We start from the raw sequence: 25,964 nt of genomic DNA on the forward strand, positions 1-25,964 counted from the left end.
GGAGGTTAGCTGTTCTGAGATTTAAAGATGCCTAAAATTCAGAGACAAGAGTGCGGAGAGACATATTTAGTGGGGTCATAAAACCTGAACCTTAACTTAAAGGTTTGTAGAAAGTTAGAATGCTAAGAGACAAGAATACAGTAAACAAGTTATTGACACCTATCTTACTCTACCTGTATACGCTGTGTACGTGTGTATAGAGAGAGAGAGACATGTATTGCAGAGGCTAGAGAGGGAAGGAAAAAGAGTGTAGCGTCTGTGTAAATGAGAACATATGGCTGTATGAAACCTGCTGTTTTACACAGGTGAATTTGGTGATGATTCCATAGTCATTTTTAATGGCTATTTAGTTCTTCTTTGTGTAGCCGTGCCAAATCTTCCCTAACTGGCATCTTAAATCGTTGTTTTTTATCTTTTGGTCTTGAGAGTATTTAGCTCTCCGTTACAGCTGGAGTGAGCATCACTGCATGTGTTGCTCAGTGAGTTCACTGTGCCCAGTGGGGTAGGAAGCAGCACAGTGCCATTATTACCCAGGAGCCATTGCTATTCCCAGCCTTACTTTTAGTTTGCTGCTCTGGAGAACTAAACACTGCACCTGATGGACACTGGCTAATAAGTCAGAGGTGCTCCACGAGTAAAAGTGTCACAGCCTTACACACTTGCTGCAGCAGTGTCGCCTCCCCCTCCCTCCCTACTTTTTGAGAAGACCTCAGCCAATAGGGTGGTAACTGTTCCTGCCCATCTACTCAGTAGCCAGGAGGATCCTGTTATAGTGATCAAATGATTCATTATCTCTAATTACAGCGTAGGGAACTGAGGTTGAGAGACCAAACATTTGCCATCACCATACCCTGAGGTCCCAGGAGTAACTTAAATCTATTGTCTATAGGTAACTTGCAGATACAACAGAGTAAATTCCAGTAGAAGAAATAGAGACATGACATTGTGTGTACAAGTTTCATAAAGAGACATTTAAATGAAAATTTTTATAGCTTCAGTTTGTTACCAAAGTGAAATATATAAAGTTTTCTAACCACAGTTGACGTTGTTCTCTTAGAGAATTACAAGCATCTTTATGTTTGGGATAAGTTTATCTTAAAAACTGGCACACTGCCCTTTCCCTGTGCTCCCAGGTCCTGGCATTGATGTGCCTGCCCCAGACATGAGCACGGGCGAGCGGGAGATGTCCTGGATCGCTGACACCTATGCCAGCACCATAGGGCACTATGTGAGTATCCACTGAAACCCAAGGCTTCCTACATTGCTGTCCACAAAAGTAATGAGTCACTGTTTTAATGAGAAGTTGGTCACTGGGTTCATTCCCTTTAATTATACACTTATGTGCACATTACTTTGCCCCTCTGTTCTGGAACTGTAAGCATAGTGAGCGCGAACACCTGGGTTTTTGCTCAGACCCTTCCCAGCCAGCTCACTTGTGAAAGCACGAGATGCTACGTTCCGTTCTGCCTTCGCTCAAAAGTGCTCTTCACTAAAGAGGAGCTAAGGTATGGAACTGGTGTGATATGAAGATAGACTTCTAGGTTCTTAAAGAAGGCCTTTTTGAAGGGATATTTGGGCTGGACCTTGAAAATCTGGTTGAATATCAACATCTGGAGCTTTGGGGGCTAAGAGGAGGAAAACAGCTGAGGTTGCAGGTAAGACGTGCGTGTGTAAAGGTACAGAAGGTAAGTGGACCACGCGGTGTCCAGCCCCAGTGTGGGCTACCTTGATAGAGAGTGAAGACACTTTGCTGTGACAGATCCTGCAGGAAGAGTGGCCATCTGTGTAACACCAGCTCCATCTTCACAGCTCGGGAACCCAGGGCTGAGGGAACAACTTCATGTCTGAAAGCTGTAGAACCCTGGAAAACAATATCCATAAACTGAGAAGTGACTTTTTTTCTCCTTTTCCTCCTCCAGACAAGGTTTCTCTGTGTAGGCCTGGCTGTCCTGGAACTAGCTCTGTAGACCAGACTGGCCTCACACTCAGATCCTCCTGCCTCTGCTCCCTGAGATCTGGGATAAAAAGCACGCACAGCTTATTTATTTTGAGAGGAGAGAGACAGAGAGAACAAGAACATAAAGTTGGATGGGTGGATTAGAAAGGGATTTGGGGGGCTGGAGAAATGGTTCAGCAGTGAAGAGCACTGACTGCTCTTTCAGGGGTCCTGAGTTCAAATCCCAGCAACCACATAGTAACTCACAATCATCTGCGATGGGGAGGCAAAAAGAAGTATCTAGAAAGTCCTGAAATACAGAAGACAAGGGGACTTCAAAAGCAGGGAGGTAGTGGTTATACCAGTTGTTGGAGAGGAGAGTGGGACAAAAGACTAAAGAGCTCCTGCCAGGTCACTGCCTGTTAAGGACAGCCAGGACAGCAAGCTTTGTCCTGAGAAACAGAGACGCCATGAAGAACTTCTGCTGAGTGTTTCACACTGTAGAGCGGGAAATGGAATCATTGAGGGCTAGATAGAAGATCCCAGACAGCAGGCGGGTATGAAGAGAGGGAAATGGGGCATAAAGCCTCCAGCTAAGAAGAGTGGCATTGAAGAGAAGCAAAGGGAGTCTCTGAAAGGTGTCTGCTGCCTGGGAAAAGGGCTTTATTTGGCTGTTAATTAGCTGGATATGAGCCACAGAGTCATTGGTGTGCAAGGCAGAGCATGTAAGCGAAATACAGTCCTTCCAGGGAGTAAGAGGCTGGGTCCTCAGGGCAGTCTTTCCAGGGCCCTAGTGGGAAGCTAGGCTTTGGAGGAGAGATACATTTCCTGAGCCGTGTTAACACGCTGTCTTGGACCACAGGCAGTCCTGCCTCCTTTGCCCACCAGCTTTATGAGTTAGGAGTCTGTGCCTTAGCTTCCTCATATGTAAGGAAACATCTAGGTATGAACATGCTTCCCAGACTGTTAGGATGAAGGAAGGAGGGATTAAATAGAGTGATGTATGGAGAACAATCCACAGTCCTTATTAGGCCTGTCTCTGAAATGAAATGCAACGATGTAAGATTTGGACTACTACTCACTTTCATATCTTGCTGTAAAACCCAGTGTATACAGAAACTTAGAGCTATGCTGTTTCAGACTCCCAAGGAGCTGAGTTTATCACAGCTAAGCTTGAGCCTTCACTGTCAGGCCTGACTTGACCACCTTTAAATGTTGAGAGTTGAGCTCTCAAGCTGGGCTCTGCACTGCCTCCTGAAAGCTGGCAGGCAGTGCAGTTACTCAATGCTCCTACACAATTGTGACAGCATGAATGAAATAAATAAACCTTGGATGGAGATGGTTAAAGCTCTCTGTCTTTGGCTGATAAGAAATCTAAAGACGCAAACCAAGGTGAAAAAGCTAGCATTACTGGTGGCTTAACCCTACTGGCAATATGGTGCTGGGGACATGATCCTACTAAGTATGCTAGGGAGTCCGTTGGCACCAGGCCTGAACCTCACACAGGCTTTCCTTCAGCCCCAGCATTTGCATTTCCACAATTTAGAACCATTTGGCACCAGCTTTGCAATTCTGTGTTCATGGTGTTAATTATTCATGAAAGAGAACTGTGGGAAAACTACAACTCTGGGAGCTTTTACTAGACTGCCTAATTTTCTAATGGGCTTTCATTCTTTTTGTTGGTAACTGTAGCAAATACAATTCCAAGTTCTCTCTATAAAAAATATGTTTAATAGGAATAAAAGTCAGGTGACTTCTGGGTAGGGATGTAGTATGAAGTTGATCACTTTATTGTAGTGGACAATAGTTCACTTAGCAGGCATGTTTTGCCACTGGTTTAAAACTCCTCGTTCATCTTCTGCTGGTTATCTAGGTATGATCATGCTTCCTCTCATTTCTTCTGTTCAGTGGTCAGTGAATGTGTCTGCTCCACAGTGGTCTGCTTGCTGTGTTTGTAGTGTGCAGTACTTCAGAAAGGAACCCTCCCAATCCTTTTCCCCTTATGTGTGTGTGTGTGTATGTGCGACCCAAGGTCAACATTGTCCTCCACAGCTGCTCTCAGTTTTTTTAAGGAAGGAGCTTGCTGAACCTGGAGCTCGGTGATTTGGCTGCATGGCCAGCTGGCAAGCCCCAGGGATACTCATGCTTACACAGCAATTGCTTTACCAAGTGAGCCATGTCCTGGGGCTCCAGAGACCGGATTTTTCTAACCGTGCCTCTTTGTAAACCAAAGACATGCACAGCCTTAACTGAAAGACGGGAAGGTTGGTGGTAAAAGCAATCACCCCCATCCACTTTGCAGATCTGTTAGTGCTACCAAGGTACAGGCTTCTGCATCTTGTCCATGAACACCATTTTAAAATTTTCTTTTGAATGTTATCTTTTGAAATTCTTTGAGTAGATTTTACTGTGTAGCCCTGGCTGTACTGGAGTTCACTATGTAGAGCAGGCTGGTCTTGAACTCAAAGAAAGATTCTCCTGCCTCTCTCTGCCTTTAACCCAAGAGCTAAGATTATAAGTGTGTGGTACCAATCCCAGACTTTTTTTTAAGCATCTTTCCATCTAAGAAAATTATAATTCCTCTGTTGGTTCTTTATTTTTTGAACTTTTTTGTATTGATAATCTTTTTTTTCCTTTTTTTCCCCATCTTTATTAAATTGGGTATTTCTTATTTATTTTTCAAATTTTATTCCCTTTCCCAGTTTCCAAGCCAACATCCCCCTAACCCCTTCCTCTCCCCTTCTATATGAGTGTTCCCCTCCCCATCCTCCCCCCCTTATGTATTCATAATCTTTTTTTTTTTTTTTTTTTTTTTTTTTTTTTTCGAGCTGGGGACCCAACCCAGGGCCTTGAGCTTGCTAGGCAAGCGCTCTACCACTGAGCTAAATCCCCAACCCCTTGTATTGATAATCTTAAGGTGCTTACAAGTAGAATGTGTGCCCTAACTTCATATGGCTTAGGATTTCAGTAAAGGACTAATGATAGTTTCAAGCTGAATTATATGATTTTATTAGTGTTATTTATGCTTAACACTAAATTCCTAAACTGTTTCTCTCAATGTGAAAAATAGCCTACCTTATTAGATTCCTAAGAACAGAAAGTTGGAAAAGGTGCCTCCTTCCCTGTTGGTGAGTGTGAACTTTAAATATAACTCACACATACTCAGAGGTTGTACACCCTTATAGGTTTTGTGTTTTGAAATTGTCTTACTGTGTAACCAGGGCACCTTTGAACTTGAGCCTCTCCTGCCTCAGCAGACACTGGGGTTACAGGCAGGGCCACACCAACATGCACAAACCCTTAATGAGAATGTGCTTCGTTGTACTGGCCCGGTCATAGGAACAGCGCTTAGCATTGGCTGTGGTGGCACTTGCCTGTAATCCCAGCACTCAGAAGGCTGAGACAAGGATCACAAGGTTAAGGTCAGTGGCCTGTCCCAAAAGAGACCTAAATTCTTCTTTAGATGATGATTCTTTCCTCTCACAGGATTTTTTTCTTTTTAACATGGTGCCAGGGTTGAACCTCAAGCCTCACTCAGGAAAACACAGTATACTTGTGCGCTACATCTCCAGCCCTCTTACCTCTTACAGGATATCAACGCACACGCCTGCGTCACTGGTAAACCCATCAGCCAAGGAGGCATCCACGGACGCATCTCCGCTACTGGCCGGGGTGTTTTCCACGGGATTGAGAACTTCATCAATGAAGCTTCCTACATGAGCATCTTAGGGATGACCCCGGGGCTTGGCGATAAGACGTTTGTTGTTCAGGTAAAGCAGTGCGGGTCCTCGCTCTGTTCTGCGCGCATTCATTTATGGGCATTGGAGGTCAGCACGTCAGGCCCTCCACCATCCCAAGGATTCAATTCAGGTCCCCAGCTTGGGCACACATGCTTTTATCTACCCATCCGTCTCACCGGCCCCCAGGTTTTGTTTTCACAGTAACTGATACACATTAGATTGTTAAAGATTTTTCAGTTTACAGCACTAACATTGGACTCTTTGAGAACTTGTTAGGTTTTTATAATGGTTGCTTTTTGAGTGAAGCTTTTTTTTTCTTAACCTGAATATGATTCATAGAATTAGACCCAATTTAATGTGTCTTAATATTAGATATTAAATACATGACTGTCAACCACTTCTTTTGGTCCTCATCTAAGCATAACATTGCATTTAGAAGGGAAGGCTTCAACTCTGAAGCAGCAGTAAGCATCAGAAGTGTGCTCACCCGTACCTGAGTGCGTCGTGTCAGTCTGTATTCACTGAGGTTCAGGGTTAGCATTCCCTCCAACAGCAGCGTACGTTATACACACAGGCGCGAGACCTAAGCTCTGACTGTGTGGCTGGGACTTGTCCCAGGGCTCAGTCTCACAGGTAACACAGAGTTGGGTTTCAGATTGTATTGTTTATTTATAATATGGTCTGTATGTGTCTGTGTGCACACAAAGAAGCCAAAAGGCAACTTCTTTCCTTTCACTGTACGGGTCCTCAGGGTAGAACTGAGACCATCAGAATACACTTGGTGGCAGGTACCTGGAGCATCTAGGCCATCTGCTGTCCCAGAACATTGCTGCTTTGAGCAAAGGGTTTTGAGACTTGCTTCTAAACTAGTAGAATGTGGATTTATGTTGGTCAAAATGATTATACTATCTGTATGAAGTCTGTGTCATGCATAATTGTTCTTCACAGGGATTTGGTAATGTGGGCCTGCACTCTATGAGATATTTACATCGTTTTGGTGCTAAATGTGTTGGTGTTGGAGAATCTGATGGGAGTATATGGAATCCAGATGGTATTGACCCAAAAGAACTGGAAGATTTCAAGTTGGTAAGTTACGCTGATCTAGCCGTGTGCTGTGCTGCACAGTTGGGTCAGCCCTGCGGGAGTCTGTTCTCTCCCCACCATACGCGTCCCAGAGCTTCGGTTCAGGTCAGTGCTTGATGGCGAGCACTGAGCCGTCTCACCCTAAGAAACTGAGACCGGCGTTTTTATGGATCTGTATGTATTTAGTGCCAGCGTGCGCGTGAAGGTCAGAGGACACCTTGCAGGAGTCGTTTGTCCTGCCGTGTGGCTCCCGGGTGGCTGAGCTCAGATCAGGCTTGTGGCAGAGACCTCCCATCGTGCTTCTCCCTCTTGGTTTTATCTTTGCGTGGTTGGGTTGGGTTTTTTGTTTTATTTTGTTTTGTTGTCTTTTCATTCAGGCTTAGGTTGGTCAGTCTCTTGCCTTCCATGAACTTCCAAGTAGGTGTCTTTGAGACCTGCCCTTCTCTATGTTTTGTTGGCCTCGCGCCCTGGATAGCCCAGCCTGGTTTCAAACTCACTGCGCCCTCCATGCCTCAGCGCCCCTAGTACAGGGAAGTGAGCCACCATCCCTGCTTCTCAAAGAGCTCTTAAAATGCAGGTTTTTGTGTAGTAGACACTGAAGCGAACATTTAAACTCTGTTGGCAGCCATTAATTCTGATTTCCAATCAATTACAGCAACATGGATCAATTCTGGGCTTCCCCAAAGCCAAGGTCTATGAAGGAAGCATCTTGGAGGCTGACTGCGACATTTTAATTCCTGCAGCCAGCGAGAAGCAGTTGACCAAATCCAATGCACCCAGAGTCAAAGCCAAGGTAAAAACCATTATGAAAACCAGTCAGCAATATCGGCGTGGAAGGGCATTAGGGTGCTATACCAGTCTGCCAGTGTCCTCTGCCACCATCACCAGTTTCAAAACATGGTTAAAAAATTAGAAAAACAGACAAATAAAAGGCAATGTGATACACTTGGTAGAGTGGTTTAATTTTAACTAAAATTATGTGCTTTCTTTTAGCTCCTTATCTGTACATACATAGCTTTCCTGTGAGGACTTTCCTAGCATCTGTGCATGTCCACAATTCTTTTGCAGATCATTGCTGAAGGTGCCAATGGGCCAACCACTCCAGAGGCTGATAAGATTTTCCTAGAAAGAAACATCATGGTTATTCCAGTAAGTCACCTATGTTCCTCAGGTTTTATATGTTCTGGGATTCGTAATTTATTTTGCTAGAAACTGGCAGGAAAATGAGCCATTGGTATCACAAGTTATGGTAAATTCTTTTTTGTATTGTTTTGCTTTGTCTCTGAGGACAGGGTTTCTCTGTAAGCCCTGGCTGTCTTGGAACTCAGGGTTAGGGTTCCGGAGTAGGCTTTGTGTAAACCAGGCTTGCCTGAACTTACAAAGGTCCGCCTGCTCCTGCCTCTTGAGTACTGTGATTAAAGGCACGGGCTACCACTGCCCCAACAGATGTGGTAAATTCCTAGCCTTCATTTGCCTTTAAAAAATATAATGGCGACGGGTGTGGCTGGACTCTCAGTGGTAGGCTCTTGCCTAAGCATACACGTCGTCCAAGGTTCAATCCCCAGCACCTCAAGACTAGAGAGAGGGATTGGAAGCATGGTGAGTATAATATGCCAGCCACTTTTCCTGTAGTCCTGAACACTTTCTAGCTTCCATCAGTAACTTGAGTATATTTAACCCCCTGAAAATTTAGTTATATTAAATGCATACTGTGCTAAAAATCCAATTCTATGTTATATTCTTAAGTTTTGTTACCCAGTTTCTAACTTTATGCATTTTGAATGTCTCTTCCTGCTTTACTCAGAGAGGAAAAAAAAGAAAGGAAAACCTAGGGCTGGTGAGATGGGATGGCACAGCAGTTAAAAACCTACAGTGCTGTTGCAGGTTGAGCTCCAACACTGGGTAGTTCACAACCTGCCTGTACCTCTGCGGGATCTGCCGCCTCTCTGGACTCATACCCACACATAAGTCTCTTTCCTCTTTCTTAATTTGCAAGTAATATGTGTTCAAGGTTCGGGGTGAAACAGAGGGGTTATTAGGACTTAATGTAGACCCTTAAGAGCTCTCTTTACAGTTAGCATCTGAAGAAAAGGAAGAAAATCTCACTTAACTGAAATAGGCTGCCTTTAGGTAGTGAGACAGCATGGGTCCACTGATTGGTGAGCAGTTAGTTTAGTCTGAGGTCGTGGTAAGAATAAGCTATCACCATAGCTATCACCAGCATCCTCCAGTGACCTCTAAGATACATCTGTGCTGTTTGCTTTCTTAGTTAAGGTTCCTAATGCTGTGGTGAAACACGGTAACCACAGCAACATTTTCACAGCACTCACTGTTCATCATCAAAGAAAGGGGCAGGAACCTGGAGGCAGAAGCTGGTGCAGAGCCCAAGGAAGAATGCTGTTTACTGACTCCATGTCTTACTCAGCCTGCTTTCTTATAGGACCCAGGACCACTCATAATGGACTGGTCCCTCCCCCATCAATCACTAATTAAGAAAAGGCCCTGTAGCAGCATTTCCCAACGCGTGTGTCTCTATTCCTTTGACAAATATCTATCTCAAAAAGTATTTACATTACAAATCATAACAATACCAAAATTAGAGTTATGAAGTAGCAGCAGAAGTAGTGTTTTGGGAGCACTGGGAAGGTGAGACCCACTGCTCCCCAGGCTTGCCTACAGTTATGCTAGGAAGGCAGTTTCTTAGCTGAGCTTCCCTCCTCAGGTGACTTTAGCTTGTGTCAGGTTGGCATAGCACAGCTCTGTAGCCCACCTTGGTATTGAGACTGAGTTCCTTAGCCTGACAAGATGGCTGAGAAGCCAACGTTACTCAGCACCAAGTCTGTCCAGCGTCCGCCTGAGACCCACATGGTGGAAGGAGATAACCGAATCTTAGACGTCGTCTTCCTCCTCCATGTGTGCACCATATACATACCTGCGTGTGTGAGGTCATCGATGTCTCATGAGCTTCTGTTAAAGTAAGTCATCCTTGTATATATATTTTTTCTGTCACATTTTGTGCATAGGATCTCTACCTGAATGCTGGAGGAGTGACGGTGTCTTACTTTGAGTGGCTAAAGAATCTAAATCACGTCAGCTATGGCCGATTGACCTTCAAATATGAAAGGGACTCGAACTACCACTTGCTCAGTGAGTTCTTAAAATCTTGTCTGTGTCTCCAAAAACTGTCCTGTGGGCCAAAGACAGCTGGGAAAACATACACACTTAGGAAATCTGTTCCTGATAATTCTAGAGACTTTGCCTAAGAACAGAAAACAGTTGTCCTGTCTCCTAGGCCATAGAGCAAAAGCACACATTTTTAATAAATAGTCAACATATTAGGTCTCAAATGTTTACAGTCAAACTTTTATAGCGTTTTCCCCACATACAATCTATAAGTTAGTGGTACAGTAAAGTCTTTTCAGACATGAGCTCTGCCACTGGTATTACTGATCTCTCTAGTTGCTCTCAGAGAAGTCCTAGCTAACATTTATGAAAATGCTAATGAGAGCAGTTCTTTCTACACTAATTACAGAAGATCTGCCATGTGTGCAAACCCTTTTTTGAATCCTCTGGCGATACTTTTTATTTGACCACATTTAAGAATTTGTCATCCAGCTGAAATAAGGCCAAGACCTCCAACTGTGTCCCAGTACTCTGCCTCTCTGAGAATGTTCCTCTCTGTTCTTTTCTCTTCCCTCAACATTTCTTTTTAACAAAGCCAGAGGAAGAAAACCCTAGTGATGGGTGTTATGGAAACAGCAGTGACCTAAATTCACATTTCTATAGGAATTTGACTAGGTTCTTTTTCCTGGGTGTTTAATGATTAACCCTTGTGTGTCATTAGGGGTACAGATGTCTAAAACACTGGTTTCGGGGGGTTGGGGATTTAGCTCAGTGGCAGAGCGCTTGCCTAGGAAGTGCAAGGCCCTGGGTTCGGTCCCCAGCTCCGGGAAAAAAAAAAAAAAAAAGAACCAAGAAACACTGGTTTCGGGGTTACACATGGGTAGGTTAGAGTGATTGTACCTTTATTTCCTCCCTCCCCTATTAACAGTCTCTTACCTTGGTTTCTTGGCTTTTCACAGTGTCCGTTCAAGAGAGTTTAGAGAGAAAGTTTGGAAAGCACGGCGGGACTATCCCTGTGGTCCCCACAGCAGAGTTCCAGGACAGAATATCGGTGAGTGTGGGGACACCAGAGTGGCCTTTACACATGCTCCCTGCCCTGTCTTTCAGACAGGCTAGGTAAATTAAATGGACTCTTAGCAGGATGTTAACCATAATGCTATCACCATTCATTCCATTGTAAAAAAGATGGCTAATAAGTGATTCTGTCTCGGGTACAGCAGACGACTTAACACAGTCAGCAAGGATTGAAAAGTAAACATGAGACAGAAAATAGATAATTCTGTGGACACAGAGTTAACAGATTACAAAAGATGTATCAACTAATTCAAAGTGTGTCTGTCTCAATATGTACACATTACAAAGAGAGCTTAATCTGTAATCCTAGAACTCAGGCTGTACAAATAAGAGGGTTGATATGAATTTAAGGTCAGCCTGGGCTACTGAGACCCCATCTCAAAAAAAAGCCTCCTAGGTCCAAGTCTGTATATGTATGTTGCATGTATGTACACAACATATACATCGAGTGTACACTCTGTAAAAACATAGAATTTTTTTTTCAATGTTGTGTCTCTAATGTCTAAACATGCCCAGAACATGGTATCTTTTGCTCAAGTAAGTGTTTGAGTGAGAGCAGCAGTGCTGTTCTGCCCGTTAACAAGTTGTTTCATCTCCCTAACTTTATGGTTAAGAGCATTGACTGCCCTTCCAGAGGTTCTGAGTTCAAATCCCAGCAACCACATGGTGGCTCACAACCATCTGTAGACAGCTACAGTGTACTCATGTAAATAAAATAAATTTTAACAACTGGCTTTGCAATAAGTGGCCAAGAATAAGCTCCTGTCCTCCTCCCTTCATGTCCCAAGTTCTAGACTCACAGGCATGTACCACACGCCAGGCCAAAGCAGAACACTCTTGGTAACCCACTTCAAGTTTTCATCGTCACCCTAGGCTGTATATACCGTAGAGCTGTGCTGTGTCCCATCAGAAGCGATAGTTAGTGACTTAATGTGTCCAGCAGTCCCTCCCAAGAAGCCAAATGGATGGCATCTATAGAAACAAACGATCTTAGACCCTCCAGCTTTGAAGCTGCAATAAGTCCACAGGCCAGGTCTTCCCAGAGCTGCTGTCAGCTTTAGCCGTATTCCTTTCTGTGGCTGGCCCTGCTCACCTGCAGAAGTGGTGAGCGTGCTTGGACACCAGCTGTGTGGAGCATCTGGAATGGAACGTGCTAACCTGACTACTTCCTGCCCTCTGGCTTCTTTCCTGTGGCTGTTTTCATTGGGCTCTTATTCCATGAGTTATTGTGCAGTATCATTAAAACTAAATTGCTTTTGAAGAATGCTTTGTCTAGCTTGCTAGTATGCACTGATATAGTATGGGAATTATCCTGTGTTGCTGCATGTCAACCTGATCTGGGTACTCTTCTAGAGACAGGAAGCATATCTTACGTGTGGTTTTGTTAAGTGAGTGTTCTTTTTCCTAACAGGGTGCATCTGAGAAAGACATCGTGCACTCTGGCTTGGCCTACACAATGGAGCGATCTGCCAGGGTATGTGTACAGGGGTAACTGCCTTTGTTTTAATAGCTGTAAAGCACAGATGGTTGGATACCCACGTCATCCCGGCAGGCAGATTGCGTGTTTGTATACTGCGTTACCTGGTCCCCGAGTGTAGAGCAGAACATGCGCCTTTCTAGCCACAGGTGATGGCTACTGTCGGTACATCGTAAGCATTTACCAAGCTTTGCTGAGTTGGGCAGTTTATTGTTACCACAAAGGTAGCTAGCCAAGCTAGAACGCTGATCAGTCCACCAGAATTTAACAGCCCAAAGCTAACCTTACTATAGAATCTGGTTTAAATAAGGAATTTTCAGTTTTGGGTTTTTTACCATTTGAACTTTTTTTTTTTCTTTTCTTTTCTTTTCTTTTTTTCGGAGCTGGGGACCGAACCCAGGACCTTGCGCTTGCTAGGCAAGCGCTCTACCACTGAGCTAAATCCCCAACCCCCATTTGAACTATTTTACATCAGGGCCTTAACTGTAACAGTTTTGAGTGTAATTTTTTTTTGTTTCTTTCTATGAAACAGTCTCTCTATGTAGCTTTGGCTGCTCTGGAACGCTAAATATAGACCAGGCTGGTCTTGAACACAAAGAGATCTCTGCCTCTGCTTCCCCAAGTGCTGGGATTAAAGACTCCAGGTTGGAGCAGCATAGACAGAGTCCACTGAAGAAGGTGGCCCTTGTCAGTGGACGTTTGTTTGGTTTATTTTAAAACAGAATCTCATGTGCCCAAGGCTGCCCTTGAACTCACTTAAGTATCCAAGGATGTGGTTGGGCTCCCTGTCCTATCTCCTCCACTTACCCACGACTGGAGTTATAAGCATGTACCACTGTGCTTGATATTTTCTGAGGGGTTTTGGGTTTTAGTTTTTGGGGGGTGGGTTTTGTTTGTTTAATTGATAAGATTAATATACTATAATGGGCTGACAAGATGGCTCCTTGGATAAAGACACTTGCCACAAACTCTGACTAAGTTCAGTCCTTGGGACTCACATAGTAGGAAGAAAACCAACTCCCTCATCGACATGCACATTGGCACATGGGAGTGCACATGCACAAAGCACACACATACACTAAATAAAGAAATGTAACTTTTAGAGCATCTTCTTTTAAAGTCTAATTTATCAGCCTGTAGCATATTCAAGGCTCTCAGATGTCATCATTGAAATTGTAGGATGTTCCCATTCCCCATTCCTGGTTATCTTGTATAAGCATAAGGATGCGAGCTGAGCGCGTTCAGATGACAGGACATCGCAGTAGAGAGCATCCGCATCTGTGGTTGTGAGGACTCAGTTCCTGCTCTTCCCTGGAGTAACATCCACTAACTCCACAGCGTTGGTCCTTCCTGCCAGAAACATCGCTGCTGGCCCAGTCTTTTGACTTTGGCCTTCTGCGTCTTGTCCAGACTGGTCATGGGGCGGGACTAGCACTAGACCTCACACCTGCATGCCTTCGCGTTCATATCCTGCTAATCAGTCAGGTGGTCTCACTGCCTTTCCCCCTTTCTTCCAGCAAATTATGCGCACAGCCATGAAGTATAACCTGGGATTGGACCTGAGAACAGCTGCCTACGTCAATGCCATTGAGAAAGTCTTCAAGGTGTACAATGAGGCTGGCGTGACCTTCACATAGACAGGTCACAGCTGACTTCTTTACCACCCTCTTCACCTATAATTTCTGCAGACCTGTCACAAGTTTACATGTAACCACAGAAATCTGTTCTTGTGACTCATTAGTTAATGGACACTGTTCTCAACAAGTCAGTTGGAATCAGCCCCTTAAGAGAAAGATTAAGTTAGCAGATCATGTGCCAGCTGATGGTGTAAAGGTAGGAATCACGTGTATCCTGCCAGTTAGGTGTTTCGCTTTAAGTAAAGTTTCTGCTCCTGGCCATGCTGCCTCGCTCTGGACTCTTCCCAACAGGGTTAGTGCTGTAGCCAGGGAAGGCAGTCAAGAGTCAGCCACTTCCCGACAAGCCTGGGAGCTTGAGCACATAAGAAGTAGGCACATGGCATTTGCAAAGGTGGCATGGTCTTCGGGTGAGTTATTGCTGCTTTACATCAGCAAAATAACTCAGCCTCTAAGTCGCAAACAAATAAAAGCTATTTCTCATGTATTTTATTCTCTCAGAATAAACCAGTACATGCTGCTGTAATAAAATTGCCTTCAACCACTTAAGCCTAACCTTTACTCAAGCAGTGAACGCCTAAAATATAGGAAATGGAAGAAGCTAGTTTTTTATAACATAAAACAGTATCATTTAGCTTATTGGCCCTGCAGCATAGTCCAGCAGAAATAAAGTAGCACTGGGGGCAGGCGTACCTGCAAGTGACACGGGAGGGACTCTTGGGAACTTGTAATGCAGTCCAGAGAGTGGAGTAACCACTTTACCAATTTGGAGATCTATTATGTTGAGTACTGAGCCATACTTCAAATAGAGTCCCAGAAGAAAAGACTCGGCTCCCTGTGTGGAGGCTGGCAGGCTTCACACTCAGCCTGTGTGTCCCTTCTCCAAGGCTTTGCCGTCCACACAGCACCTCGCTATCCGCAGGCTGGAGACTGCCTGGGGTTGACTTCTGTTTGGGGAGTTACTGGCCAGGGCTTTTGAACAGGAGTGTTCCACAGAAGTACCAGACATTATTTATATAAGAATGAGCGCTTCTTTTTAACAGTACCCTTTCAGAAATTTCTAACTACTTTGTAACTGCATGATTAACTTGGTGATAAAAGCAGTTATTAAAAGTCTACCTTTTCCAAAATTTGTTTCCTTTCTGTGTTTTCATATTTGATAATCTTAGTAAATTTAAACAGTAATTGAGGTTCAGAAATTTTCATAACTATGTCACTGCTTTCTGTCATGAGCTCCTCAAATTTTATTCCTGGATTATTTTTATTTTATTTTATTTTATTTTTTATCTTCTTGGAGAAGAGGCTGTAGTGTGTAAACCTAATAATATATTAGTGTGATTTCTGGTACTTTTTGTTTGAAACAAAGTCTTATATAGCCCAGGCTGCCTTCAAAGTTGTTATTAGCTGGGGCTACCCTTGAACTCCTCCTGATATTCCTGCTTCTTGCTCTAGAGTGCCTTTTTCTGGTATCCTAGAAATAAAGTTTCGTTTGAAGCAGTTTAGATACAGAATTTAACAGCTACTTAAGGTCACATTGCAAATAGAACTGTTATGTGGATGACTATGGATGCACAAGTGTCTGTGGTGTGTCCCCTCAGATTTCCTTGGGAATGTTCCTAGAGTGGGTCATACAGTAGTTGTATTTTTAGTTTAAAAATATTTCCATATTATATATACACACATGCTTGTGTAAATGACATGAAAGTGTGGGAGCATGTAGGACAAGGAAAGGGTAATAGTGTTTTCTAAGGCATTAAACTAATACATTCAGGAAGTGAGAGCAGAGTAGAAACGAGGGAGACATGGGATGAGGAATTAGAGTGAAGCCCATTACATTATACACTAAGAACAGGAGGTCAAGGTCATCCTCAGCTATACTGTCACCATCGCCTGTGTGACACCTTGTCTGGTAAAGGCGGGGAGATGGTACAGAAAAGAACATATTACATGAGTGGGTGGTGGGGCTCGGATGTAGGGTGCTAAGGTTCAGTCCCCAGTACCACACACAGACTCGTAGCATACACCTTAATCTGAGCATAGAGAGGTGAGGCAGGAGGATCAGGAGTTGACAGTCATCCTCGGTTATGGCACTTGGCTAACTACCCGTTGGTAGTTCTTCTTTGTGGACATGTGTTTATACAGCATCTACTTTGAGGTGCTCATTAGTGACCCAGTGCGTTCGTCTGTAAGTACTCATTAGGAAGTAGACTCTCAGTGACCAGCTTTCCTACTGTGAGTGCCAGAGATGCTGTGCTTTCCACACGCAGGAGCTTCTGTTTCCACCTCTCCTGCCACCTACAAGGGCTGTAAGGACGCAGGCCAGTGACAGTAAGAGTGGCCGAGTACCGCAGGGTGTAGTTAACCTTGCTCATCACTAGGGTGTGTGAATTAGGAGGCCAGAGAAGAGACACGAGGCAGGCAGCTGCTGAGGTCTTCCGTTCCCCCAGGTCATGTTGACCATACTCCCGGGCATGGTTGGAAAAAAACTAAGGATTGAAGAAAGGTGCTCATGAAGGGGTCAGGGCATAGAGAATGGGGAAGGAATTGAACTTGAGTCTGACAGACCCTGAATGTCTCCTGTTGTGTCTTTGGAAAAACTAAATTCTCTCTGGGAATGGCAGGGCAACTTTCTAGTTCTCCATACAGTGATTTACAAAACCTGTTTGAGGTGATGTTGGAGGACCACAGTATGCTCTGAGGACTGGATCCAGGGCCAATGTCAAACAAGCACTGTCTGGGTAGTGGGTAACTAAGAAAGGCTCAGAAGACTCAAGGAATCCTCATGCCCACAGCCACCATCCAATCTTATGGCCAGCAGAAGAGCATGATGTGCTATTTAGGCCGAGGAGACCTTTTCCACTAAAGGTTAAGGCTGTGTTTGAGTCACCTCACAGCGTGCTGAGTGGCCAACGGATTTAAACAGCCCTAAAAGCTATAGTAACTTCCTCCTGTGAGGTGAAAGGCAGATTGTGGAGTCGAGAACAGGCTGCTGGGATGGCTCAGTGGTTAAGTAAGAGTTGGCTGTGCTTCAGAGGACCCGGGTTCAATGCCAGCACCCACATGGGGGCTTACCACTGCCTTAACTCCCACCTCTCTGGCCTCTAGGGATACCAGGCCCACTCATGACATAGACACATACAGGCAAAAACACCCGTACACATAACAGTCCCCTGACTCTGAGCTGCACCCAGCCTGGGACATTTCAGAGTCCTGATACATGCCGTGATGTTCTTGGGGACCAGCAGCCAGCTCAGTCTGCTCCCCTCCATACCCTTATTTAATCTTTCTGACTGACCCTGAAGTCTGTGGTATGTGGTCACTGACATTTCTACTTACTCAGCCATTGGGGAGATTTCTTCAGTCTAGAGCTAGGAAGGCTTCGCTGCCAGGAAGTGCCGTGTGCAGCTTGAAGATCTTCCACCATCAGGCCCAAACCCTCGAGGTAGGTCAGAGCTAAGGCCTGTGCTCTTTCCTTAGTCTGCACAGCTCCGTGCAGGCGTCTCTAGATCCCAGAAATAAGTTGAGTGTACCAACCCCGCAGGCCTAGCATTTCCCAGTTTTCCCACTAAAGTTCCTATTGTTTGTTCAAACAATGAGCAGCCACCGACTTAAGGGATGACATCAGTGTCTTTGGAGGCCCTCAGTGAAGGCCTTCGGTGTAAAATGAGCTGCTGTTGGGAGAAGGAAAGACAGCTGGCAGTGGGTGGTCCTTCCTGTTGGGTGTGGTCCGGCCATACCACAGCAAGTAAGGGCTCCCTTGTTTTCCGTGGTGCTCTAACTGGAACCCAGGACCTAGCACATGCTAACAAATACCACTGAGCTACACCCCCAGCCTTTAGGTCTCCCTGCAGAGCTCAGGCTGGCCTCAAACTCATAACCCCCTGCCCCTATCCTGAATGTAGGAATTTAAGATCTACGTCACCGTGCCCAGCTAAATGAGGTCTTCTAAGAACTCCCAGCTACATTCTGTCTTTTCAGGGGCCTGTAGGCTGTTTAGCCTCTTTGAAACAGAGTCTTAACTCTTACAACCCAGTCTGGCCTCCAACTTCCAGGAATCGTACTTGTAACTTTCTAGTGCTGGAATCTCAGGACTGTCGAGGCTCCCTGTAATAGCCCACTGCTAGTTTGCTAGGTTGTGGTGAAGTCGGAGCAGAGGATGAGCCAGAATGAGACAAGTTGGACACACCACACCACACCGTTTTTGCTGACACCACCCCCATTATTTTTATAACACTGACTTCACGCCCCACATTGCCAAGTACACAAGGGAGAAAATGAAAGTCAGAAAAGGTGCTTAGTGAGGAAACGGCAGTGCGGTGTGAGTTAAGGTGCAGGCAGCACTCGGACTCTTTGAAGATGGAACAGTTCTTTTAATATTGTTACTGCAGGGTGAGGGAACGCACATGCCATGGTGTGCTGCAGAGGTCAGAGGGCAAGTTCATGGAGTTCGTTCTATCCCTGCACTTTTATGCGGGTTTCAGGGACCGAATTCAGGCTGCCGGGCTTGCTCAGCAAGCGTTTTATCCACTGAGCCATCTCACCAGCCTTAGATAGAACAGTTTCCCTGTTTGTCTAACTCGCAGCATGTGCTCTCGTTCACATGAGATTGGTCATGCACGTTCACTAATGCAAGCTGGCCTCTGCAGCCTAGCGAGCGGCTGTCTTAACCCCGGTATGCAGTGGTCCTCAGGGCTCTGCTTCCAAAGGCTGCTTAGTCACTCTTCCCAAGTGGTGAGCACCCCGCGGCACGTCACTGGGAAAGAGCCTGGAATAAGCTAGTACTGCCCTCCACAACGTATTCTGGAACAGCTGCATTAGTTTGCTCTTACAGTCAAACACCAGAGAAATAGCACACCCCTGAAGGACTGCTCATATCCCACAGACAGGACTCCTGCTAACACTGCTGAGTATGAGCTGTAAAGTTTGCTTTCTCATACGTCATTTGTCTTACGGAAAGTGAACTTGCTCTGCAAACGTATTTGGGATCTTACTTAGTTGACACAGTATGTTTACATTCCCCTAGTTGTCCTTTCAAGCCTGCGGTGAGCCTCCCCTGTCTTAGGCAAGCACTGTCCCAATGGGCTGCATCCCCAGCCCTTCCTCCTCTGTAGCCACGTGGAATGTTCCATTTCCTGTGTCGGTGTTATTTTTAGCCAAGGATGGTTGGTAGACTTCCAGGCGCAGACCTCATTTTCCAGACTGAGGAACTCTCCACTCAGTGGACTCTATAGGTGTCTGGTTACAGGATGTTTTCCTGTTGCTGTCGCACTCTTGCTGCCATGAACATACGACAGTGAATGCATCTTTCCCCTTGACACCTTTCTAGTTCCTATCTTCCCTCATGCTGTCCTTAGCCCTCCAAGCTTGGGTTTGGATTGGGGAAATCCAAAGAAGTCTTCAGGAGTCAAGCCAAGATAAGTACAACACTAGCTAGACTGTACTATTTCCAGCGTGGATCCTTTGATATTCCTGAGCCTTGTAGAAATCTGTGAGACAGATTTAGAAGAACCAAAACATGTTAAGAAGCCAGTTTAGGCAGGGGTTGGGGAGGGAGGGGGTGGAATGCATACACACCTTTAATCCCAGCACTCTGGAGGCCGAGCACAGCTGATCTCTGTGAGGCCAGCCTGATCTACAGAATGAGTTCCAAGACAGCTAAGGCTACACAGAGAGACCCTGTCTTGAAAAAACAACTACTCTTTAGCCAAAACATCATTTCTCCTCATCTCGTCATTTCTGCTAAAAGCAAATAGCTTCCAGCAAGATAAATAAAAATCATAGTTTTACACATAATCTTAATCCATGCTCCCCAGAAATGTGTATCGCCAGTGTGGGGTGTGTGTGTGTGTGTGTGTGTGTGTGTGTGTGTGTGACACGTGCATGTTGCATGTGTATTTGCAGGTACACTAGCCCATGCACCTGTGGAGACCAGAGGCTGGTGTAGGTGCCTTCCTCCCCAGCACACTTCACCTTGATAGTGTCTCACATTAGACCTGTAACTCACCATTTCTCCCAGCTTGACTGGTTGGCAAGCAAGATTTCAGGATCCACCCGTCTCTGCTCCATACCTCTGGGTCTTGGAGGCTGGGGACTCAAACTTGGGTCCTCAAGCTTGGGCAGCAAGCCCTTTGCCCACATTGTCCCCAGCCCCTATTTTTAAGGGTTTTCATGTAGCCCAGGTTGGCTTAGAATTCAGCCTCCTTCCTCCACCTCCCAAGGCTAGAATTTCCAGCATTACCACCATACCCAGCTTCTGTTCCAAAACTTTTTTTTAAAGATTTACTTATCTATTTATTATATATAAGTATACTGTAGCTGTCTACAGACACCAGAAAAGGGCATCAGATCCAATTACAGATGTTTGTGAGTCACCATGTGGTTGCTAGGAATTGAACTCAGGCCCTTTGGAAGAGCAATCAGTGCTCTTAACCACTGAGCCATCTCTCCAACCCCTGTTCCAAAACTTCTAAATGTTGCCTACTTACACACTGTTTGTTTCTTGTTGACGGGTCTTATGTAACCCAGGCTGGCCTCAGGCTCACTGTATAGCTGAGGCTTGACCTTGTCCTCCTAGTCCCCCTGCCTTGTCTCCTGAGTGGGGATGTTCCAGGGCTGTGCATTCACATCCAGTCGCACACATATAAGGTACTGAGTCACTCATGAAAAGGAGGAGAGCCGGGGTTGGGGATTTAGCTCAGTGGTAGAGCACTTGCCTAGCAAGCGCAAGGTCCTGGGTTCAGTCCTCAGCTCCAAAAAGAAAAAAGAAAAGGAGGAGAGCCACTGCCACCCACTACCTATGTCTTGCCCAAAGGTCTCCAAGTGGAGTCCAACAGGAGCCTCCAGAAACAAGCAGTGGACTTCTTCCTCGATAACTGGCTTGGGTACCATTTGGCATAAATGCTTATCTGGGTCTTTTAGAGCAAGCAGCCCAGCTATGCTCTGAATCCCAGTCGGTCCTGATCTCCCATTGCGAGGAAAACCAAAGGATGCCACAGTGAATGTGCTCTTGGGCTCCTCAACGCCGTTTATCATTACACAGCGGCAGCATGGGCTGGGTGGGGCTAGAGATCAGCTTAATGCTTGTTAAGGCCTCTCTGTTCACTCAGCAGAGAAGGAAAGAAAAGGAAAAGAGAGACCTGGGAAAGACTAAGAGTTCGAGGTTCCCTAACTGCCTAGCGAAAGGGCGTGCTGAGCGATCAGGAGGGTCTGAGCTCTATCCTCAGCACCCACGCTTGGAATAAAAACTAAAGCAGCCATGCTGGCGATACGTGCTTGTATTTCCAGGGCTGCAGGGGTGGTGCTGGCCAGCCTGCACACACACAGGCTGCTGGTCAGAATGATGAGTCCTCGTCTGATTCAAGAGGTGGCAGGTGTGGTGGGCTGCACCGTGCTGTTCGAATAAAGACTAGAGCCTGTGATTGGACGGTGGGAGGGAAAGGTGGGAGGGATTGGAGGTCTTGGAGAGTGGGAGCAGGAGAGGGGACGGAGGAAGAGGAGGTGGGAGGAAAACGGAGCAGAACTCCATGGCCTGGAGGAGCTGCAAGTTGCAAGGAGTCTCATAGCTGGGGAATAAGTTAATATGGTGATAGATCTGCCCGGTCTAGGCATATAGCTTATAAATATAATTAATAACTGGGTTGTGTGCTTTTTTTATTGGGGTTGGAAATTACAACAGGCAGGCAGGTGTGTTGAATACCTCCTAAGCAGAAGAGAAGCTGGCAGTGGGCAGCATTTTCCAGTAAAAAACACTTAGTCCTGCTGGCATTTGTCCACAGTCCCACACTCAGGATGGCGGCAAACAAACAGAGCAAGGGTTCAAGGTCAGCTCAGCCACACAGCAAGTGAGTTCCAGCCAGCCCGCTCCACATAAGACCTCGTGTCCAAAGCAAACACGACAGAAACCATTTTGCCCAGGGATCCCATCCAAACAGAGGTAAACTCGGACTCTGTTCGCATTCCATACTTTTTATTGACCTGCGGGAAGGGCCAGCCTTGCTGGTAGGCAGATTCACTGTCCCAGTTTGCCCAGGCCTTCTGCAGCGTGGGTAACGGCATCAGTGATGGTGTGAGTGACCTTCTCAGTGACCTCCTTCACCACCCTGTCCCCTGACTCTTGGGCTTTCTTTAGGGCATCGGTAAGGGCTGTTGGGGAAGAAAAAGAAAAGTGTGAGGGTGACCCACTGTGCTTCCAGCAGGAGAGGCCTGTGAGGTGAGGGCATTTTACGGGGTCAACTCTGGAGCAGCACCTCCCTGCACACAGAGGGCCAAGTGCACCTGTCATTCTCACTTGGCGAGAACCCCCTACCCCACTCCCACCATCCCCACCCCACCAACTTTCAAACTGTCTCTTCACATTTGAACGAGGCATCACTAACAGCTCACGGGTGCACTGGCTACTTACATTTCTAGAAACTAATGGTCTGTATTCTTTGACTATTTTTCATGTTGGTTGCTACATTGCATTATTTGTTTCTGTTATTTTCTCACAGTTTGTATGTAGCCTTCCTTTTGACTTCACTTCCAATTTGCTTCTTGTGTTCCCCACCTCGCCCCTCCTACGTAAAATAGTAAAGTTTTATGTTGAAACTTTACTAATATTTTCTTTATGACTCCTGGATTGTTTTTGTTTTTTAATCTCAGTCAAAAAGAGCCTCCCCTCTTCAAGATTATGCTAACATCTCTTGTGACACTTCCTTGGTCTCAATCTTTGTGTTCCCAAAATCCCATGTTGTCATTCTCCTCAAGATCGTCCCGTGAAGAGGTGGGAGGTGTGGTTCTGGTGAGCTTAGTGGGGTGGATGGAGCCTCATGAGCTAGAGAGGCAACACCCAGGAGGGCAAGCTAGTACGGCCATGTGAGGACATGACAAAAAGGTGCCACTCATGAGTCAGGAGCCAACTTCACCAGATGCTCCTCTGCTGCCACTGGGGATTCCAGACTTCAGTGCCCAGAGCAACACGTCTCTTTCTTTTCTTTTCTTTTCCATCTTTTGCCTCTTCTTTCTTGAGTGAGGCTGATGCTTGCTATGTAACCCAGGCTAGCTCAAACTCCTCATTCTCCCAAGTTCTGGGCTCATAGACATGTTCCATCCACTGGCTATAAAAACAATGAACTCAGCTGCTTATGAATGGATGAATCCGTGGCATTTCATTTCAGCCGTTTAAGCTTAAATAATTATCGTCTGACGGTTTAGCATATTCACATATTTAAATGTAAGTCCTTCGTCCAGATGGACTCTACTTGGTTGTAGACAGTGGAGTGTGACATGTTTTGTACACTGTTCAGTTCGTGGCATAACACATACAGAGTAAAGTTTAAATTTAAAACTAAGTTAAATTAAAAATAAGTTAAAATTTAAATTATTTAAATACACGGTTATCTAGCTGAAAGTTTCTGTCCCTAAGCACGTCACTTTTTGCGGTACCTGTCTTCTTAACATCCCACAGAGGAAACAGCCTAAATGGAATCTAACAAAAGGTACAACCTACAGATAATTGCATCCCAGCCAAGAGGGTGCTACATCTGGGGCAGGGCGGGGTCTAGTTGAGCAAGAAAAGGATTAAGGCTAGCACTAACTCCCTCCCTCCCTCCCTCCCTCCCTGTCTCTGCCTGCCTACTTCATTCTCTCCCTCCCTACTTATCTCTGTTCCAGTTCTGGGGACACAACCACTTCACATATTAGGTAAGTGCTCTACCCTGGAGCTACACCCAGCAGCCCTCTGTCCTTTCCTTCCCCGCGTCTCTCCTTCTTTCCTCCTCCCCTATCTCCCATCTCCAAACAGCCTGAGCCTTACCCTTCTCTCCAACCTCCTTGGCGTGGCCCACCACCTCGCTCACCACCTCCTCCACTGCATGAACTGAAAAGAGAGGACAAATTCAGAGTGAAGGAATATGTCAGCCCACTTCCCTCACGATGGCCCGTGTACCTCTAGACAATAAAGTAAGACTCCGGCATGCTGCCCCCAGCCATGACAGACAAGTTAAAAGAACCCCTAACTGCCTCCCTTCGTAGACCCTAAGATGCCTGGCTGCCGAGATGTGCAGAGCCCTCCACGCCCCTCCCCCCAGCCAGGAAGGGCATGGATACCTAGAACAGCCTTCTGTCAGCTGGAGACCTGAACCAAAGTAGGTTTGTTGGGACAATTAGTTTGTTAGTCAGGAAGAGCTGGCTGTCCCACTTCAGCCACATCTGGACATCTCTTGAGAAGCTAAACTCAAGGCAGCTCTTCCTGGAAGAGAGGCTATCCCTACCCACCTCCAGGTTCTGGGGGGATTTGTGGGAGCATGCTAGAACCCAAATTTCAGAGACAAAACTGCTTCTGTCCGTTGCTGTGTCCCTCACAACTCAGAAGGCCGGGAGATTAAGAAGGGGGTCAGGGGCTGGAGAGATGGCACTGGCTGCTCTTTCCAGAGGTCCTGAGTTCAGTTCCCAGCAACCACATGGTGGCTCACAACCATCTGTAATGGGGTCTGATGCTCCCTTCTGGTGTGTCTGAGGACAGCTACAGCGTACTCATATACATAAAATAAATAAATAATTCTTTAAAAAAAAGAAGAGGAGGAGGAAGAAGGAGAAGGAAGGAGAGAGAAGAGGAAGAAAAGGAGGAGGAGGAGGAGAAGCAGAAGCAGAAGAAGCAGAAGGAGAAGAAGAAGAAGAAGAACAACAACAACAACAACAACAACAACAAGAAAAAGGGGAGGGTCAGATCCAGCTGCTGGGTTAAGAATGACATAAGTGCTGATGTGTCCGCAGCTATTTCCAATGAGACTGCCAACTTGACACAGGTGTTTATCTGTCCCAAAGTGGGACTCGCATGAACAAGTACTGACAGACCTTGGTGGCACAACCATGTCCTCGGTTCTTGGAAGAAATAGAAATGTCCTTTTGGACTTTGAACAGGATCAGACTCTGTGGTTTCATAATAAAAGAACCTTTGAAGCTTTAAAGTTTTTTCTGGCAAAAACTGATCAAACTAGGTAGGATTTTTGTTTCATCTCATTTTATAGTTCTTGCAAAAATCCAGGGCCTTGCATGGACAAATGTTCTACCACCAAGCTACAGCCTCCGGCCCTGGGATAAGCAATAGTGACATAAAAGTTACACTAGGCTTCCAAAAAGTAGGACCCAGCACCTGGGTCCTGCTGGCCTCCTGCAGTCTCCTCCGTGTTGGTCTACTCCTCACCTCCAAGCAAGGTCATTCTGGGTTATGGAGAAATCCCCTAGTAAAAAGGCTGCTTGGGGGTTGGGGATTTGGCTCAGTGGTAGAGCGCTTGCCTAGGAAGCGCAAGGCCCTGGGTTCAGTCCCCAGCTCCGGGGGGGCTGCTTGGGCAGCAACTCTTCTCTGGGCAGCTACCCCAGCCTCGGTGCCCCAACTTTGCCGTCTCCTGGTGGGGCCAGTGGGCCAAGCTTCCTGATGGGCCTGGGCCTCTGCCTACTCAGACTCTTGCCTGCCTGCTGGAATCAACTTTCAACAGAGGAGTCTGCCAACTTCTGGGGAGATAGAAACCCAGGCCCTTACCTGCTCCCTCAGTAGCTTTCTCAGTGCGGTGGGCCAGGCCCTCAGCTGCCAGCTTCCCCAAGCCTCCCAGCATCGTGCAGCAGCAGACAGTGACAGGTAGAGCTCCCGGACTGGAAGAGCGTGCTTTTATATATGTGCCTAGACTGCCTGCCAGGCTCCAGGGCACCCTGCCCTTACCCAGCCAGTAGTAGGTTAAGCAGATGAGTCAGTTCAGAACCTGGGTGGGGCTACCCCAGTACTGTGCACTACCCTCCTTTCAATGAGCCCCCACCCCCCTGTTCCCTCTGACAAGGACCTTGGGAAGCAGAGATAAAAGGCAGAGCCAGAGAGATCGGCTTTGAACAGGTCTAGTCCCCGGGACAAGGAGCTCAAATGTTCT

At 46.1% G+C, this 25,964-nt stretch overlaps 2 protein-coding genes across 2 annotated transcripts in view; one reads left to right on the top strand and one right to left on the bottom strand.

Moving 5' to 3' along the window:
- The window catches only part of Glud1 (glutamate dehydrogenase 1), a 32,660-nt gene extending 17,463 nt beyond the window's left edge, over positions 1-15,197 (top strand). The window contains exons 5-13 of the mRNA XM_032919294.1: positions 1,134-1,228; positions 5,527-5,706; positions 6,625-6,762; positions 7,415-7,552; positions 7,828-7,908; positions 9,783-9,906; positions 10,842-10,933; positions 12,368-12,430; positions 13,951-15,197. Coding sequence (XP_032775185.1) covers positions 1,134-1,228; positions 5,527-5,706; positions 6,625-6,762; positions 7,415-7,552; positions 7,828-7,908; positions 9,783-9,906; positions 10,842-10,933; positions 12,368-12,430; positions 13,951-14,070 — 1,031 coding nt within the window. The 3' untranslated portion in view covers positions 14,071-15,197. The remainder of the gene's footprint in view (positions 1-1,133; positions 1,229-5,526; positions 5,707-6,624; positions 6,763-7,414; positions 7,553-7,827; positions 7,909-9,782; positions 9,907-10,841; positions 10,934-12,367; positions 12,431-13,950) is intronic.
- Positions 15,198-21,954: 6,757 nt separating this feature from the next.
- Positions 21,955-25,718, bottom strand: Fam25a (family with sequence similarity 25 member A). The gene is made up of 3 exons (XM_032919384.1): positions 25,586-25,718; positions 23,861-23,923; positions 21,955-22,209 (listed from the first exon to the last, which is right to left on the bottom strand). The coding sequence occupies exons 1-3, from the start codon at positions 25,656-25,658 to the stop codon at positions 22,076-22,078; spliced, it is 270 nt and encodes an 89-aa protein (XP_032775275.1). The 5' UTR covers positions 25,659-25,718; the 3' UTR covers positions 21,955-22,075.
- Between the last annotated feature and the right edge of the window lie 246 nt (positions 25,719-25,964).

The sequence above is a fragment of the Rattus rattus genome, chromosome 13, assembly GCF_011064425.1.
Source record: "Rattus rattus isolate New Zealand chromosome 13, Rrattus_CSIRO_v1, whole genome shotgun sequence".
Classification (NCBI taxonomy): Eukaryota; Metazoa; Chordata; class Mammalia; order Rodentia; family Muridae; genus Rattus; species Rattus rattus.

Bases quoted from the DNA above. Each gene is read 5' to 3' on its own strand.
- Fam25a (XM_032919384.1), bottom strand. From the start codon at position 25,658: ATGCTGGGAGGCTTGGGGAAGCTGGCAGCTGAGGGCCTGGCCCACCGC. The intron at 23,924-25,585 runs GTAAGGGCCTGG...CTCTCTTTTCAG, and splicing joins GAAAGCTACTGAGGGAGCAG to TTCATGCAGTGGAGGAGGTG. The intron at 22,210-23,860 runs GTAAGGCTCAGG...CTTCCCCAACAG, and splicing joins CAAGGAGGTTGGAGAGAAGG to CCCTTACCGATGCCCTAAAG.